The sequence below is a fragment of the Oncorhynchus tshawytscha genome, linkage group LG16 (genome assembly GCF_018296145.1).
Source record: "Oncorhynchus tshawytscha isolate Ot180627B linkage group LG16, Otsh_v2.0, whole genome shotgun sequence".
Classification (NCBI taxonomy): Eukaryota; Metazoa; Chordata; class Actinopteri; order Salmoniformes; family Salmonidae; genus Oncorhynchus; species Oncorhynchus tshawytscha.
In genome coordinates this window covers 64587733-64605451 of record NC_056444.1, presented here as the reverse complement: position 1 = coordinate 64605451, position 17719 = coordinate 64587733, and the positions used below count along the sequence as shown (strand labels likewise).

General features: G+C 41.7%; 1 protein-coding gene across 2 annotated transcripts in view; it reads left to right on the top strand.

The window, feature by feature from the left end:
- The first annotated feature begins 300 nt into the window (after window positions 1–300).
- chchd6a (coiled-coil-helix-coiled-coil-helix domain containing 6a) overlaps window positions 301–17719 on the top strand; it is an 89197-nt gene continuing 71778 nt past the window's right edge. The window contains exons 1-4 of one of the 2 annotated variants that reach the window (XM_024375830.2): window positions 301–547; window positions 4956–5052; window positions 11713–11821; window positions 12232–12376. In XM_024375830.2, coding sequence (XP_024231598.1) covers window positions 464–547; window positions 4956–5052; window positions 11713–11821; window positions 12232–12376 — 435 coding nt within the window. In that variant the 5' untranslated portion in view covers window positions 301–463. The remainder of the gene's footprint in view (window positions 548–4955; window positions 5053–11712; window positions 11822–12231; window positions 12377–17719) is intronic. The other variant, XM_024375831.2, reaches the window with a different exon arrangement.

Sequence of the window (17719 nt, the reverse complement as noted above, 5' to 3'; positions counted from 1 at the left end):
TATTTGGCAACAAGAATAAAACAATTAACATTCATTTCAGTGGTTTTGTTATCATTGCAATATTAACATATTATATATTTTATGTTAAAATGATAGGCAGTGTTCATAATGGTAAATAAGTACTTTGCAAGGTTTTCCCAAAATTCGGACACAAATTTACATTAATTTTGCAAAACCTTGTGCACAGTGCCCTCTACTGACATAAGACGTCGAAAATCGCATTAAAACAAATTAAACTACATTTCCCCTTAACCTTTCGGTAGCACCTCGAACGTCCACAAATTCCATTGGATCACATCACATTATCGTCCTATGGCGTACGAGAATACAAACCCATCCATTTATATTCAAATTCGTATGATTCATTCTCGTATAGAGATTCAATCTGTCAAAAATAGCTGTCAACACAGTGGGGAAGTGAACACCCTTTTCTACCATTTGGAAGAATATTTGGACGATAGAGATGGGATCTGGTCAAAGTGCGACCAGGAAAGTGTCTTTTGGAGTGGATGATGAGGACAGAGTACGGGTTCTTCGTGGAGTAAAGGTAACATTCTTGGCTGCTGTCATAATTCTAGCTAGCTAGCTAGCTAGTTACACTAACGTTAGCAAGGTGGCGTTCAAATGTGTCACCAGCGTGAGACGAATGTTTGAATTCAATAGCTTTTTGTCTAACTGGTACAATAGTATTTGGTCCAATGGGTGTGAAAGGATGCTAGCTACATGTAGTGAGTGATGCTGCCAAACTAGCGCAGCGATGCCACCCCTATTTCTGTCACCTCGTATGAACTGGGCGAGGTTAATAACGTTAGCTAGCTAGGACATACGTGGTCATATAAAATGAGCTATTTAGGCGGGTGTATGCAGGATAAGAAACCTGTCATCACAGCAATGCATGTTAACTAACTAGACATAATCTCGAGGCCTACTGTTCTAGTGGTTTACACTATAAGCCGATTGGGTATGGTAGCCAGCTAGTGACTAGCCAGACAGGCAGGCAGGCAGGATCATGCTTACCAGACCACTCGCGCGAATGTTGCTCTTGTCCAGACGCGATCAGGACACGCAGGTTGAAATATCAAAACGAACTCTGAACCAACTATATTAATTTGGGGACAGGTTATAAATCATTTAAACATGTATGCCAATTTCGCTAGCTAATTTGCCCTGGGATATAAACATTGGGTTGTTATTCTACCGGAAATGCACAAGGTCCTCTACTCCGACAGTTAATCCACAGATAAAATAGTAAACCAAGTTTGTTTCTAATAATCTCTCCCCCTTCAGGCTTCTTCTTTAGAATTTATATGGCAGTTGGCAACCAACTTTAAGGTGCATTACCACTGGACTGGTAGTGGTAATGGGACCGAGAGACTGAAAAACAGCTTCTATCTCAAGGCCATCAGACTGTTAAAAAGCCACCACTAACATTGAGTGGCTGCTGCCAACATACTGACTCAACTCCAGCCACTTTAATAATGGAAAAATTGATGTAAAAAATGTAACACTAGCCACTTTAAACAATGCCACTTAATATTATGTTTACATACCCTACATTACTCATCCCATATGTCTATACTGTACTCGATACCATCTACTGCATCTTGCCTATGCCGTTCTGTACCATCACTCATTCATATATTTTCATGTACATATTCTTCATCCCTTTACACTTGTGTGTGTATAAGGTAGTTGTTGTGAAATTGTTAGGTTTGATTACTCGTTGGATATTACTGCATTGTCGGAACTAGAAGCACAAGCATTTCGCTACACTCGCATTAACATCTGCTAACCATGTGTATGTTTTTTTTTTTTTTTTTTTCCATTTATCCGTTATTTTACCAGGTAAGTTGACTGAGAACATGTTCTCATTTGCAGCAACGACCTGGGGAATAGTTACAGGGGAGAGGAGGGGATTAATGAGCCAATTGTAAACTGGGGATTATTAGGTGACCATGATGGTTTGAGGGCCAAAAAATTGGGAATTTAGCCAGGACACCGGGGTTAACACCCCTACTCTTACGATAAGTGCCATGGGATCTTTTAATGACCTCAGAGAGTCAGGACACCCGTTTAACGTCCCATCCGAAAGACGGCACCCTACACAGGGCAGTGTCCCCAATCACTGCCCTGGGGCATTGGGATATTTTTTAGACCAGGGGAAAGAGTGCCTCCTACTGGCCCTCCAACACCACTTCCAGCAGCATCTGGTCTCCCATCCAGGAACTGACCAGGACCAACCCTGCTTAGCTTCAGAAGCAAGCCAGCAGTGGTATGCAGTGACAAATAAAATTGGATTTGATTTGACTGGGGTGGCTGGGGTCTTTGACAATTTTTAGGGCCTTCCTCTGACACCGCCTGGTATAGAGGTCCTGGATGGCAGGCAGCTTAGCCCCAGTGATGTACTGGGCAGTACGCACTACTAAGCTTTTTAACCTATCCCCAAATTAATATAGTTGGTTCAGAGTTCATTTAGATTTTTCAACCTGCATGTCCTGATCGCGTCTGGTGTGGGTGGACAAAATCAACATGTGTGCGATGACGCCAGCGTGAGTGCGGTCTGGTCACAATGTAACGTGATCGTGGCAAAATACATTTAGACATGCATGTTATTTAATAATTACATCCAGACTGCTCGCGCGCATCAACGAGCGGCTGCGTAGTCAGGCGCTAAAATAGTTTTTTGGTTACATTTTTTTATGCTTGACGCGCTGAAAGTCCTGCTTCTCCCATCCCATTGGTTTTTAGAAGCATATACCCACATGAGTAATTGAAAGATGAACTGAGGTCCACGCTCCAGTCCAGTTGGTGGTGATAATGCACCTTAAAAGTTGGTTGCCAACCGCCATATAAAGTCCACAGAAGAAGAAGAAAACTGACAGAGGAGAGATTTCTAGAAACAAACTAACTGTAAACGTCCCCTTTTATCTGTGTATTTATTCTCGGAGTAGAGGACACACACTTTTGTGTGACTCAAAATGGGTCAAAATTCCAAGAAAAAAGGACATTTCAGGCATTTCGGGTAAAATAACAACCGATGTTTATATCCAAGGAAAAATTAGCTAGCAAGCTCAAGCTAGCTATCTAACTTGAGTAGAGGACGTTGTGTATTTCTGGTAAAATAAGAACCCAATGTTTATATCCCAGGACAAATTAGCTAGCTAAATTTCCATAAATATTGAAATGCTTTTCAACCTGTCCCCAAATTAATATAGTTGGTTCAGAGTTCATTTTGATATTTCAACCTGCGTGTCCTGATCCGAAAAACACCAGTCTCAACGTCAACAGTGAAGAGGTGACTCCAAGATGCTGGCGTTCTAGGCAGAGTTGCAAAGAAAAAGCCATATCTCAGACTGGCCAATAAAAAATAAAAGATTAAGATGGGCTAAAGAACACAGACACTGGACAGAGGAACTCTGCCTAGAAGGCCAGCATCCCGGAGTCGCCTCTTCACTGTTGACGTTGAGACTGGTGTTTTGCGGGTATTATTGAATAAAGCTGCCAGTTGAGGACTTGTGAGGCGTCTGTTTCTCAGACTAGATACTCTAATGTACTTTTCCTCTTGCTCAGTTGTGCACCAGGGCCTCCCACTCCTCTTTCTATTCTGGTTAGAACCAGTTTGTGCTGTTCTGTGAAGGGAGTAGTACACAGCGTTGTATGAGATTTTCAGTTTCTTGGCAATCTCTCGTATGGAATAGCCTTCTTTTCTCAGAACAAGAATAGACTAATGAGTTTCAGAAGGAATTTCTTTGTTTCTGCCCATTTTGAGCCAGTACTTGAAACCCACAAATGATGATGCTCCACATACTCAGCTAGTCTAAAGAAGGCCAGTTTTATTGCTTCTTTAATCAGGACAGACAACAGTTTTCAGCTGTGCTAACATAATTGCAAAAGGGTTTTCTAATGATCAATTAGCCTTTTTTTAAATGATAAACTTGGATTAGCTAACACAGCATGCCATTGGAACACAGGAGTGATGGTTGCTGATAATGGACCTCTGTACGCCTATGTAGATATTCCATAAAAGAATCAGCCGTTTCCAGCTACAATAGTCATTTACAACATTAACAATGTCTACACTGTATTTCTGATCAATTTGATGTTATTTTAAAAAGAAGGACATTTCTAAGTGATCCCAAACCTTTGAACGGTAGTGTACATTAGATGGTATGAAGAAGGAATTCTCCAAGCCACAGCTTCATACACTTGTCAGACATAGAGAACTGATACTGTATACAGGTTGTTCGGGTGCGATTGGTCCGTGGGTGGCTTTACATTTTTTTTTGTGATTCCTCATGTCTTACGTTTTGGTAGGAAAGACTTTTCGTCCAAATCAGATGTTGGGTACTATATTTAGTATCATCTGAATCCTATAAATTAAAATGGGCAATTTTGGTGCAATCAATTATCTTAATTTCTCAGAGATCAAATAAAAGTTCAACAAAATAATGTTTCAGGAATGCCCATTTTACCTCTCTAACTACAGGAACGATTTCAGAACAATCTGTGATGGTGGGTGTCATAGCTTGCTGAAATGACATGGAATGACTCAACACACACTCGTTGCAGACTGTTGAAACTTTGCACCTGCTGTCTGCCCTACGGGGAGTTTAGTCTTGAATAGAGGTTGCCTTGTAAAAGTAGCTTCTTGCTATTGATCAGTTTCTCTGAACTTATATTAACACATTATCATTGTCAACTAGTGAATAGAGTTTGATTATGGCATATAAAGGTTTTAAGAGTAGCTTGTCGAGTGTTTATAAATCAGTAATGAACAGTGACCTTTATAGGCTAACACACAGATTATGTGACGTACAACTACGGATAAACCCTCAACGAATCCTTTTATAAATTGTAAATAAAGAGGTTACTGAAAAATGACAAAATAATCCCAAGGTTTTCGGGGATATGTTAGCCTTAATGCTAATCTTCCCTCTCGTCACTGTTGTGTTCAGCTGTCAGAGGATGTTCTCCAGAGGATGAGGGGAGCAGGTCCTGCCAACCAAACAGCAGACCTCAAACCACCTCCCCCCACCAGCCCCAAGAAAGAAAGTAAGCTAATTTACCACCTCCACGTTTCAGTCCTGCTCAACTCTTTATGACCCAACATAACAGAAAAAATGTAATAGCTGATGATAAATCTGTTTCACATAAGTAAGTGGGTTTTGAGACTTGAATGTACAGCCTCATCGACCAGAGTAGGTGACTGGTCACAATAGTACACCAAGGACATAGTGCCTTTGGAAAGTATTCAGACCCCTTGACTTTTTCCACATTTTGTTACGTTACAGCCTTATTCTAACATTGATTTAAATTGTTTTCCCCCCCTCATCATCTACACACAATACCCCATAATGGCAAAGCAAAAACATGTTTAGAGAAATGTTTGCTAATTTCTTAAAAAGAAAAAATATAAATATCACATTTCCATAAGTATTCTGACCCTTTACTCAGTACCTTGTTGAGGCACCTTTGGCATTGATTTACAGAATTGAGTCTTCTTGGGTAGGACGCCACAAGCTTGGCACACCTGTAGTTCTTTGCAGATCCTCTCAAGCTCAGTCAGGTTGGATGGGGAGCGTTGCTGCACAGCTATTTTCAGGTCTTTCCAGAGATGTTTGATCAGGTTCAAGTCCGAGCACTGGCTGGGCCAGTCAAGGACATTCAGACTTGCCCCAAAGCCACTCCTGCATTTTCTTGGCTGTTTGCTTAGGGTTGTTGTCCTGTTGGAAGGTGAACCTTCGCCCCAGCTCTAGAGCAGGTTTTTTATCAAGGATATCTCTGTACTTTGCTCCGTTCATCCAGTCCCTGCTGTTGAAAACATCCCCACAGCATGATACTGCCACCACCATGCTTCACCGTAGGGATGGTGCCATGTTTTCTCCAGACATGACGCTTTCAGGCCAAAGAGTTCAATCTTGGTTTCATCAGACCAGAGAATCTTGTTTCTCATGGCTTGAGAGTCTTCAGGTGCCTTTTGGCAAACTCTAAGCGGGCAGTCATGTGCCTTTTACTGAGGAGTGACTTCCGTCTGGCCACTCTACCATAAAGGACTAATTGGTGTAGTGCTGCAGAGATGGTTGTCCTTCTGGATGGTTCTCCCATCTCCACAGAGGAACTCTGGAGCTCTGTCAGAGTGACCATCGGGTTCTTGGTCACCTCCCTGACCAAGGCCCTTCTGCCCCGATTTGCTCAGTTTGGCTGGGGCGGCCAGCACTAGGAAGAGTCTTGGTGGTTCCAAACTTCTTCCATTTAATGATGATGGAGGCCATTGTGTTCTTGGGGACCTTCAATGCTGCAGACATATTTTGGAACCCTTTCCCAGATCTGTACTGAGATAAAATCCTGTCTCGGAGCTCTACGGACAATTCCTTCAACCTCATGGCTTGGTTTTTGCTCTGACATGCACTTTCAACTGTGGGACCTTATATAGATGGATGTGTGTCTTTCCAAATCATGTCCAATCAATTGAATTTACCACAGGTGGACTACAATCAAGTTGTAGAAACATGTCAAGGATGATCAATGGAAACAGGATCCACCGAAGCTCAATTTGGTGTCTCATAGCAAAGGGTCTGAATACTTATGCAACATTTCAAAAAACCTGTTTTCACTTTTGTCAGTATGGTGTGTTCTTGTGTGTAGATTGCTGAGGATATATATATTTTAAAATCTATTTTAGAATAAGGCTGTAACTTGGGATGCACAAAATATTGGTGAACATATCGGAATCAGCCGATATTAGCTAAAAATGCCAACATCGGTATCGGCCCAATGTCTAGTTTAACAACGATGTCAAAGCTACGGTGCATACCTATATAACGTAGGTACATGACGTAATGATTCCACGTCAAATGTTGTGCTACACGTGCAACACAGCATTCCTAACCTAGCCCACAATGTCGGCTGTGTGGATCGAGCAGTCAACAAGTCGAGCAGTCATTTGAAAGAGTAAGAAAATTGCAGCGAGACAACTCAAAGGCGAAATCCATTAAAGCCAAGATAATGGAATTCATTGCCCTTGACAATCAACCGTTCTCTGTCATGGGTGATGTTGGCTTTCGCCGACTGGTCGAGCACCGATACACACTACCAAGTGCGCTATTTTTCAAATGTCATACATACATATGGAATGCCGTTTGGGTCTTTGTGTGTCAAAAAAGATACAGTAGCACTGTCAAAGCTGTACAAGAAAGTCTGCAAACACGCAAACATCGGCCACAAAGGATGTGTTTACATTATCGCGTTGGTAATAAAGCATAATTTGTTTGACCCCAGCTTCTGGGGTAGCTAGCTTTAGCTTGGTACCTTGCTAGCACCAATACAACCAGCCTGAAAACAATGACCAGTAGAAACTGCAGTTATTTTCATTATTCTGAGCAATGATTTAGGAATCCTTGTGAGTAACTATTAGCTAGGTTGCCATTTGTTTGCCTTTTGAAATAGAACTTCAGTTCATGAAAATAAATAGCTAGCTAGCTACTTAACTCTGTTGCCCAAAGCTAACATTATAAGCAGCCAGCTAGCTTCATCTGGCTAGTGAGGCTCGACCGGACCGGGTTATGTGTTGTGAAGCTAGCCACAATAAGGATTAGGCACAGTAGTGGAATTTACGGTTTCAAAATAAATGTATGTCATTGACAGTGATGCAAATTAATACAAATAGTAGAATTTTGCCATACTTTTATTTTGAAGGCTAACCGCAAAGTTCACTATTGTGGCTAATCCTTATTGTGGCTAGCTTCACATAGATGGTTCCGACCACCATTAATCAAATAAGAATTGTCTTATAAATTAGGGTTATTTTAGATGGCACCTAGCTGTATAGTTAGCTAGCTAACTATAGCTACTGAAACAGGTGTCGTGTTGCTATGTTTTTGGGGAAGAACACTGTTTGCATCCATGAGCTAGCTAGCTTTTTTTTATGACCAGCACTGTAGGTGCGCGAGACAACTTTACCAGCATCATAGCAACATATTGATGAATTGTTGTGACATATGAAATACGAGTGATAGTGTAATCAATGTGTAATAACTACGTTAAAAATTATGTGACGTGCAGTCATTTTCAGGTCCTGATTGGTCAACAAGCTTATTTGATATTTAAATAGTGTTATTTGACGTGTATCTTTTTTGACACACAAATACCCAAACGGCGTTCCTTAGAGGTCCTGATTGAGAATGAAACGACTGAACAAATAAACAACGAAACAGCACAGCAATTAAGAGAAGGAAATAGGTTTTGATGATGTTTTACTGGTAATGGGGACAGTGTATTGGTGTATTATATGTAAATGCCAACAAAATAACTTTTTTGTGGGGGGGGGGGGTGCGTGCGTGTGTGTATGACCTTTATTTAACTAGCTACAGCCTGGATTCGAACCTCTTGCACTGAGATGCAGTGCCTTAGACTGCGCTGCGTCCATGTGTGTGTGCCAACTATTTAACTGTACTAGACTGCTTAAAAGGCTGCAATTTTTTTTTTTAAATATCGGTATCGTTTTTTTTCTTTGGCAAGGAAGATATCAGTATCGGCCAAATGTCATGTCGGTGCATTACTAGCTGTAACTAACAACATGTGGAAAAAGTCAGAGGTCTGAATACTTTCCAAAGGCACTATATATGCAAATAATTGTCCAATATTGACTACTTTTTGTGATCAAGTCAAAGTTTATTGCCCTCGTACATAGATTTGCAGATGCTATGAAGGGTGCATTGAAATGCTTATGTTCCTAGCTTCAGTGGTGTGGTAATATCTAACTATAACAATACAAATAGCTACCTAGACTATCTGCATTGAACTCCCTTTGCACTAAATCTTTTGACTCATAACATACACTGCTGCTATTGCATATTATCTATCTTGTTGCTTAGTCACTTTACCCTACCTATATGTACATGTCTACCTCAGTTACCTCGTATCCCTGCACATCGACTCGGTACTGGTGTGTATAGCCAAGTTATCATTACTCATTGTTTATTTATTCTTCTTGTTATTATCTTTCTATTTGTGTCTCTGCATTGTTAGTAAGTAAGCATTTCACAGTTATTATACACCTGTTGTTTACAAGGCAATCGACAAATCAAATTTGGTTTGACATGTATAATACAAAAAGTAAAATGACTAGAAATGAAGAAATACCAGAGCGAGCAATGTCAGAGTCCGGAATAGAAATATATATAGACTGTGTATATGTACAGAACCAGTCAAAAGTTTGGACACACCTACTTATTCCAGGACTTTTCTTTATTTTGACTGTTTTCTACATTGCAGGAAATGTGCCATGTTAAAAGTTCATTTGTGGAATGTATTTCCTTCCTAATGCGTTTGAGCCACTCAGTTGTGATGTAACAAGGTAGGGGTGGTATACAACAGATAGCCCTATTTGGTAAAAGACCAAGTCCATATTATGGCAAGAACAGGTCAAATAAGCAAAGAGAAATGACAGTCCATCATTACTTTAAGACATGAAGGTCAGTCAATCTGGAACACTTTCAAGAACTTTCAAAGTTTGTATAAGTGCAGTTGCAAGAACCATCAAGTGCAAAACACAAGCAATGGGCATTAGATCGGTGGAAATCTGTCTTTTGGTCCAAATTTGAGATTTTTGGTTCCAATCATTGTCTTTGTGAGACGTGGACCAGCATCATCATTCCATCAGCAATCTAGTGTTTCAAGACTGTAATATGGCTCCACCTATGGTATGCTAGTCTAGACATGCTAGTGTAGGCCCCGGTGCACAACTGAGCAAGAGACAAGTACATTAGAGTGTCTAGTTTGAGAAACAGACGCCTCACACGTCCTCAACTGACAGCTTAATTAAATAGTACCCGCAAAACACCAGTCTCAACGTCAACAGTGAAGAGGTGACTCCAGGATGCTGGCCTTCTAGACAGAGTTGCAAAGAAAAAGCCATATCTCAGACTGGCCAATAAAAATAAAAGATTAAGATGGGAAAAAGAACACAGACACTGGACAGAGGAAGATTGGAAAAAAGTGTTATGGACAGACGGATCTAAGTCTGAGGTGTTTGGATCACAAAGAAGAACATTCATGAGATGCAGAGAAGATGCTTGAGGAGTGCTTGACCCCATCTGTCAAACATGGTGGAGGCAATGTGATGGTCCAGGGGTGCTTTGGTGGTGGTAAAGTGGGAGATTTGTACAGGGTAAAAGGGATCTTGAAGAAGGAAGACCATCACTCCATTTTTCAACGCCATACCCTGTGGACGGCGCTTATTTGGAGCCTATTTCCTTCTACAACAGGACAATGACCCAAAGCACAGCTACAAACTATGCAATAACTATTTAGTGAAGAAGCAGTCAGCTGGTATTCTGTCTAATGGAGTGGCCAGCACAGTCACCGGATCTCAACCCTATTGAGCTGTTGTGGGAGCAGCTTGACCGTATGGTATGTAAGAAGTGCCCATCAAGTCAATACAACTTGTGGGAGATGCTTTAGGAAGCATGGGGTGAAATCTCTTCAGATTACCTCAACAAATTGACAACTAGAATGCCAAAGGTCTGCAAGGATGTAATTGCTGCAAATGGAGGATTCTTTGACGAAAGCAAAGTTTGAAGGACACTATTATTCAAATTAAAACAGTTAAGAGGCGTCTCCGGGATGCTGGCCTTCTAGGCAGTTTCTCTGTCCAGTGTCTGTATTCTATTGCCCATCTTAATCTTTTATTTTTATTGGCCAGTCTGAGATATGGCTTTTTCATTGCAACCCTGCCTAGAAGGCCAGCAGTCCCCTCTTCACTGTTGACGTTGAGACTGGTGTATTGTGGGTACTATTTAATGAAGCTGCCATTTCAGTTTCTCAAACTGGACACTCTAATGTACTTGTCTCTTGCTCAGTTGTGCACCGGGGCCTCCCACTCCTCTTTCTATTCTGGTTAGCGCCAGTTTGCGCTGTTCTGTGAAGGGAGTAGTACACAGCGTTGTACAAGGTCTTCAGTTTCTTGGCAATTTCTTGCATGGAATAGCCTTCATTTCTCAGAACAAGAATAGACTGACAAGTTTCAGAAGAAAGTTATTTGTTTCTGGCCATTTTGAGACTAATCGAACCCTACAAATGCTGATGCTCCAGATACTCAACTAGTCTAAAGAAGGCCAATTTTATTGCTTCTTTAACCAGAACAGACAACCGTTTTCAGCTGTGCTAACATAATTGCAAAAGGGGTTTCTAATGAACAATTAGCCTTTTAAAATGATAAACTTGGATTAGCTAACACAAAGTGCCATTGGAACACAGGAGTGATGGTTGCTGATAATGGGCCTCTGTACACCTATGTAGATATTCCATAAAAAATCTGCTACAATAGTCATTTCCAGCTACAATAGTCATTTACAACATTAACAATGTCTACACTGTATTTCTGATCAATTTGATGTTATTTTAATAGACATAATTGACTTTTCTTTAAAAAACGAGGAGATTTCTAAGTGACCCCAAACTTTTGAACGGTAGTGTAAATAGTAAAGTAAAATACAGATACACCTCAAAAATACTTAAGTAAAAATACTTGAAAGTACTACTTAAGTACTTTACACCACTGGTATTATGTGTAGATTGATGAGGGGGGGGGGAAGATTTAATCAATTTTAGAATAAGGCTGTAGCGTAACAACGTGAAAAACGTCAAGGGGTCTGAATACTTTCCGAAGGCACTGTACATAGAAAAGGTTATGATGAATGTTGTTGTTTGCAGGTCCCCCTCCCTCTCCCCGTCCATCGCCAACCCAGCAGCAGCGCCAACCCCGGCCTCAGCCCAGTCCACAGACAGCCCACTCTGACACCAAGGAGGAGCTCAAGAAGAGGTGGGGTTCTGACCAGGCTTGTAAAGGCCTGGTAAAAGTCTCATGACCATAATGTTAATTTAATCGGCTCCAAAACAAAAACATTGCAGACCAAACAATAACACTAGTGTTTGGACATTTCTTTTTCTGATATTGACTTTCTCCTTTCACCTGTACTAAAAGACACGTTATGTGAAAATTAATCCCTTATGAAGGTTAATATGAAATTAGATGATTTTTGACAATTGTCTTCTATAGTAGACTTTTTACACAGGTCATACATGTGGTATTTTCTGCCCCCTTGTGGGATGTCGTAAATGGCACAGTTTAAACAGAATGGCACCATTGTAGGATGGACAGTTGTGTGTTTCATGCAGCGTGTCAGATCACAAAAGCGCTGGTGTGTGTGTGTGTGTGTGTGTGTTCCTCAGGTATGAGCAGCAGCAAACAGTGGTTCAGGAGGAGTTAACGAAGGTGGCCCGGCGGGAGAGAGAGGCAGCCAGGACAGAGATGAGCAAAGCACTGTACAGAGAGAGGCTTCAATCTTCCCAGGAGAGGGAAAAGACCAAACTACGAGTAAATCTCTATCTCTCTCTCTCTCTCTCTCTAGCTTTAGCTTTAGTTCTCTCTCTCTCTCTCTCTCTCTCTCTCTCTCTCTCTCTCTCTCTCTCTCTCTCTCTCGCTTTAGTTATCTCTCTCTCTCGCTTTAGTTCTCTCTCTCTCTCTCTAGCTTTAGCTTTAGTTCTCTCTCTCTCTCTCTCTCTCTCGCTTTAGTTATCTCTCTCTCTCTCTCGCTTTAGTTATCTCTCTCTCTCTCTCGCTTTAGTTCTCTCTCTCTCGCTTTAGTTCTCTCTCTCTCGCTTTAGTTATCTCTCTCTCGCTTTAGTTATCTCTCTCTCTCGCTTTAGTTATCTCTCTCTCTCTCTCTCTCGCTTTAGTTCTCTCTCTCTCTCGCTTTAGTTCTCTCTCTCTCTCTCGCTTTAGTTATCTCTCTCTCTCTCGCTTTAGTTATCTCTCTCTCTCTCGCTTTAGTTATCTCTCGCTTTAGTTATCTCTCTCTCTCTAGCTTTAGTCTCTCTCTCTCTCTCTCTCTAGCTTTAGTTCTCTCTCTCTCTTTCTCTCTCAAGCTTTAGTTCTCTCTTTCTCTCTCAAGCTTTAGTTCTCTCTTTCTCTCTCAAGCTTTAGTTCTCTCTTTCTCTCTCTAACTTTAGTTCTTTCTCTCTCTCTCTCTCTCTAGCTTTAGTTCTCTCTCTCTCTCTAGCTTTAGTTCTCTCTCTCTCTCTCTAGCTTTCTCTCTCTCTCTCTCTCTAGCTTTAGTTCTCTCTCTCTAGCTTTAGTTCTCTCTCTCTCTCTCGCTCTCTAGCTTTAGTTCTCTCTCTCTCTCGCTCTCTAGCTTTAGTTCTCTCTCTCTCTCTCTCTAGCTTTAGTTCTCTCTCTCTCTCTCTCTAGCTTTAGTTCTCTCTCTCTCTAGCTTTAGTTCTCTCTCTCTCTCTCTCTAGCTTTAGTTCTCTCTCTCTCTCTCTAGCTTTAGTTCTCTCTCTCTCTCTCTCTAGCTTTAGTTCTCTCTCTCTCTCTCTCTCTCTAGCTTTAGTTCTCTCTGTGTCTTTCTCTCTCTCTCTAGCTTTAGTTCTCTCTCTCTCTCTGTCTCTCTCTCTAGCTTTAGTTCTGTGTCTTTCTCTCTCTCTCTAGCTTTAGTTCTCTCTATCTCTCTAGCTTTAGTTCTCTCTCTCTCTCTAGCTTTAGTTCTCTCTCTCTCTCGCTTTAGTTACAGTGCCTTGCGAAAGTATTCGGCCCCCTTGAACTTTGCGACCTTTTGCCACATTTCAGGCTTCAAACATAAAGATATAAAACTGTATTTTTTTGTGAAGAATCAACAACAAGTGGGACACAATCATGAAGTGGAACGACATTTATTGGATATTTCAAACTTTTTTAACAAATCAAAAACTGAAAAATTGGGCGTGCAAAATTATTCAGCCCCCTTAAGTTAATACTTTGTAGCGCCACCTTTACTTTCAGTGCAGCAAACTCTCTCCAGAAGTTCAGTGAGGATCTCTGAATGATCCAGTGTTGACCTAAATGACTAATGATGATAAATACAATCCACCTGTGTGTAATCAAGTCTCCGTATAAATGCACCTGCACTGTGATAGTCTCAGAGGTCCGTTAAAAGCGCAGAGAGCATCATGAAGAACAAGGAACACACCAGGCAGGTCCGAGATACTGTTGTGAAGCCGGATTTGGATACAAAAAGATTTCCCAAGCTTTAAACATCCCAAGGAGCACTGTGCAAGCGATAATATTGAAATGGAAGGAGTATCAGACCACTGCAAATCTACCAAGACCTGGCCGTCCCTCTAAACTTTCAGCTCATACAAGGAGAAGACTGATCAGAGATGCAGCCAAGAGGCCCATGATCACTCTGGATGAACTGCAGAGATCTACAGCTGAGGTGGGAGACTCTGTCCATAGGACAACAATCAGTCGTATATTGCACAAATCTGGCCTTTATGGAAGAGTGGCAAGAAGAAAGCCATTTCTTAAAGATATCCATAAAAAAGAGCTCTCTCTCTCTCTCTCTCTAGCTTTAGTTCTCTCTCTATCTATCTCTCTTTCTCTCTCTCTAGCTTTAGTTCTCTCTCTCTCTCTCTCTCTAGCTTTAGTTCTCTCTCTATCTATCTCTTTCTCTCTCTAGCTTTAGTTCTCTCTCTCTAGCTTTAGTTCTCTCTCTTTAGCTTTAGTTCTCTCTTAGCTTTAGTTCTCTCTCTCTCTAGTTCTTCTATCTATCTCTCTTTCTCTCTCTAGCTTTAGTTCTCTCTCTCTAGCTTTAGTTTCTCTCTCTAGCTTTAGTTCTCTCTCTCTAGCTTTAGTTCTCTCTCTAGCTTTAGTTCTCTCTCTCTAGCTTTAGTTCTCTCTCTTTAGCTTTAGTTCTCTCTCTCTCTCTAGCTTTAGTTCTCTCTCTCTCTCTCTCTCTCTCTAGCTTTAGTTCTCTCTCTTTAGCTTTAGTTCTCTCTCTTTAGCTTTAGTTCTCTCTCTCTCTCTAGCTTTAGTTCTCTCTCTCTATCTATCTCTCTCTAGCTTTAGTTTCTCTCTATCTCTCTCTCTCTCTCTCTCTCTAGCTTTCTCTCTCTATCTCTCTCTATCTCTCTCTCTCTCTCTCTAGCTTTAGTTCTATCTATTCTCTCTCTCTCTAGCTTTAGCTTCTCTCTCTATCTCTCTCTCTCTCTCTCTCTCTCTCTCTCTAGCTTTCTCTCTCTATCTATCTCTCTCTCTCTCTCTAGCTTTAGTTCTCTCTAGCTTTAGTTCTCTCTCTAGCTTTAGTTCTCTCTCTCTCTCTAGCTTTAGTTCTCTCTCTCTCTCTCTCTCTCTCTCTCTCTCTAGCTTTAGTTCTCTCTCTATCTAGCTCTCTCTCTCTCTCTCTAGCTTTAGCTTTATCTCTCTCTCTCTCTAGCTTTAGTTCTCTCTCTATCTCTCTTTCTCTCTCTAGCTTTAGTTCTCTCTCTCTCTCTCTCTCTCTCTCTCTCTAGCTTTAGTTCTCTCTCTCTCTCTCTCTCTCTCTCTCTCGCTTTAGTTCTCTCTGTTTTATTTTGTATTCCCCTCTGTAACGTCTCTCTCTCTCTCTAGCTTTAGTTCTCTCTATCTATCTCTCTCTCTCTCTCTCTCGCTTTAGTTCTCTCTCTCTCTAGCTTTAGTTCTCTCTCTCTCTCTCTCTCTCTCTCTCTCTCTCTCTCTCTCTCTCTCTCTCTCTCTCTCTCGCTTTAGTTCTCTGTTTTATTTTGTATTCCCCTCTGTAACGTCTCTCTCTCTCATCTTGGAGAGCCACGGTGTGTTCAGGCTTTTTGGAGTAATGTATAATCACACCTCTGGGTATCTGTCATTGGTAACTTTTTCTTTCCACTCTACTTTGCATGATCTTTCTCTGTTGCTTCATGTATCTGTGTGGGACATTCTCTGAAACCACAATCATTGCAGTGTCCGCTAGCATACCATAGGTGGAGCCATATTACAGTCTTGAAACACTAGATTGCTGTGTGTGAGCGGTAAATTGGACCCAGAGAGTTTCCTGGGGCTCTAGATAGGAGGGGACACGTGTTTTACACGCAGCCCCTTTCAGGAAGCCTGCACAGAGATGTGTTTTGGAGGCTCTTATCTTCGCTCAGACACACGTCGGACACTAATAGAAATTCGTTGGAGAGGGAGCGTGTGAGGAATGCTCAATGAGCCACCGGAGCCCAGGCCTCTGATGTGAAAGGAGGGGTAACTGGTAATTGCAGTTCCTCCCCCCCATCACACCCTTCCTCTCCCCCCTTTCCATCTCCCCAATACATCCCCTCCCTGCCTCCTGATTAGTCAGGACATTAATGACAGTGATTGTAACCGTGGCAACCCTTAACCTTGGTGGATCTGCAGCTGTGGTAGTATACCATCCTCCTCAGATGTGGAAGGAGACTGAATGCGGTACCGATGGCTTGTTTATGCTTTACAGTGGAGATGATGCAGGCTGACCCTCCGTGTTAGTGAGGAGAATGTGGGGTTGTAGGGGAGTCCTCCAGCCTACATTGTGCTCTGCCTTGCCTGACATGCTCTCCTAGGCTCTGGCCTGGGCGTCAATGGCTCTGTGAATGGACTCAACTCCAAGAGATCCAGGATAAACTGGAGCCCTGGCATTCCCTAACCAGCTATCTGCATCCCTATCAGTTACTGATGACAGGGTCTGTCCCAGAGTATGAAGTCACAAGCTCTGCTATGTAAAAGCCTAATTACGATCACCAGAACAGCTAAACCAAAACATATTGATGGCCATTTGGGCTCTAAAATTTGTTCATTATGTTCAAATCAGATCCCCACAGTGAATTCTTTTCAACGTTCGCTACAAATTGATATTTTAGTAAATATTTTAGTAAATAGTGATCCATTCTGACTACTACATTTGTCGTCACACAGGGATACATGCCCACACAGACCTATCGCGGGCCGGCAGGCTACGAGGAGCCTCTCTGTCAGGATGAAAACGACTACATCGACCATGGTTCTTTGCTAGTTACCACCACTTACACCCAAGTCGTGTCCATGTCATCTGACTCGAGTCCATAGCTCTGATTAGTACAAGGAAAGTAACTGGTTAATGAAGCAGCATTTGACTTCTCGGCTAATTTCCTGGGGGACTATTGTTGGTGTTAGTGATGGTTCACTATGCTGGTCTGATCAATGACTCCCCTTCTGTGTCTCTGTGATTCACTGTCTCTGACAAACAAACAAAAGGTCTCTGCATCAACTCAATTCATTAGCACACTATTACACTCATTGTTCAGCCCCTCAACTGCCTTTTGTCAGACTGTGTAAGAGAATAGCAATGTTATTATTAGAGGGAAGATGATAAAAGCGTTTCTCTTGTCTTTGTCGGGGTTGGCGCCGAGTATCAGCCAAGGTCACTGAAAGCCAAGTCACTGGAGGATGTGAAGCGGAGCGTCAGGGCCCTCCTTTTATTTTATCCCTCGTTCCAGCCTGGACCACATCCTCCCTCCCTCTCGCTCTCCTCTATCTGCCCAGGGCCTTGCTGCTCTGCACCCTACAGTATGAATACTCATTGTTAATAGCACATTTTCAGAAGATTAATATATTATATATATATGAGAGAGAGAGAGAGAGATTGTCTTTTAAAACGTATTAATGCTCTTTTGCAGTCTGTCAGCAGAAATGGCTAGATAGTCATATTAGCATACTGTGGATTCTTTCCCCTCTCAGATCTGTACAATTAAAAAGCTCATTTCATTAGCAGCCTCCCAGCTTTGCTTTTGATACAGTTTCATACCAAATGCCATCTATGGTTTCTCAGGGCTGTTTGCACATTGCGACTCACTACATGAATCACAGTGAATCCTGTATTTGTTATGGCTCGACCGTACGGTATCTTATCCC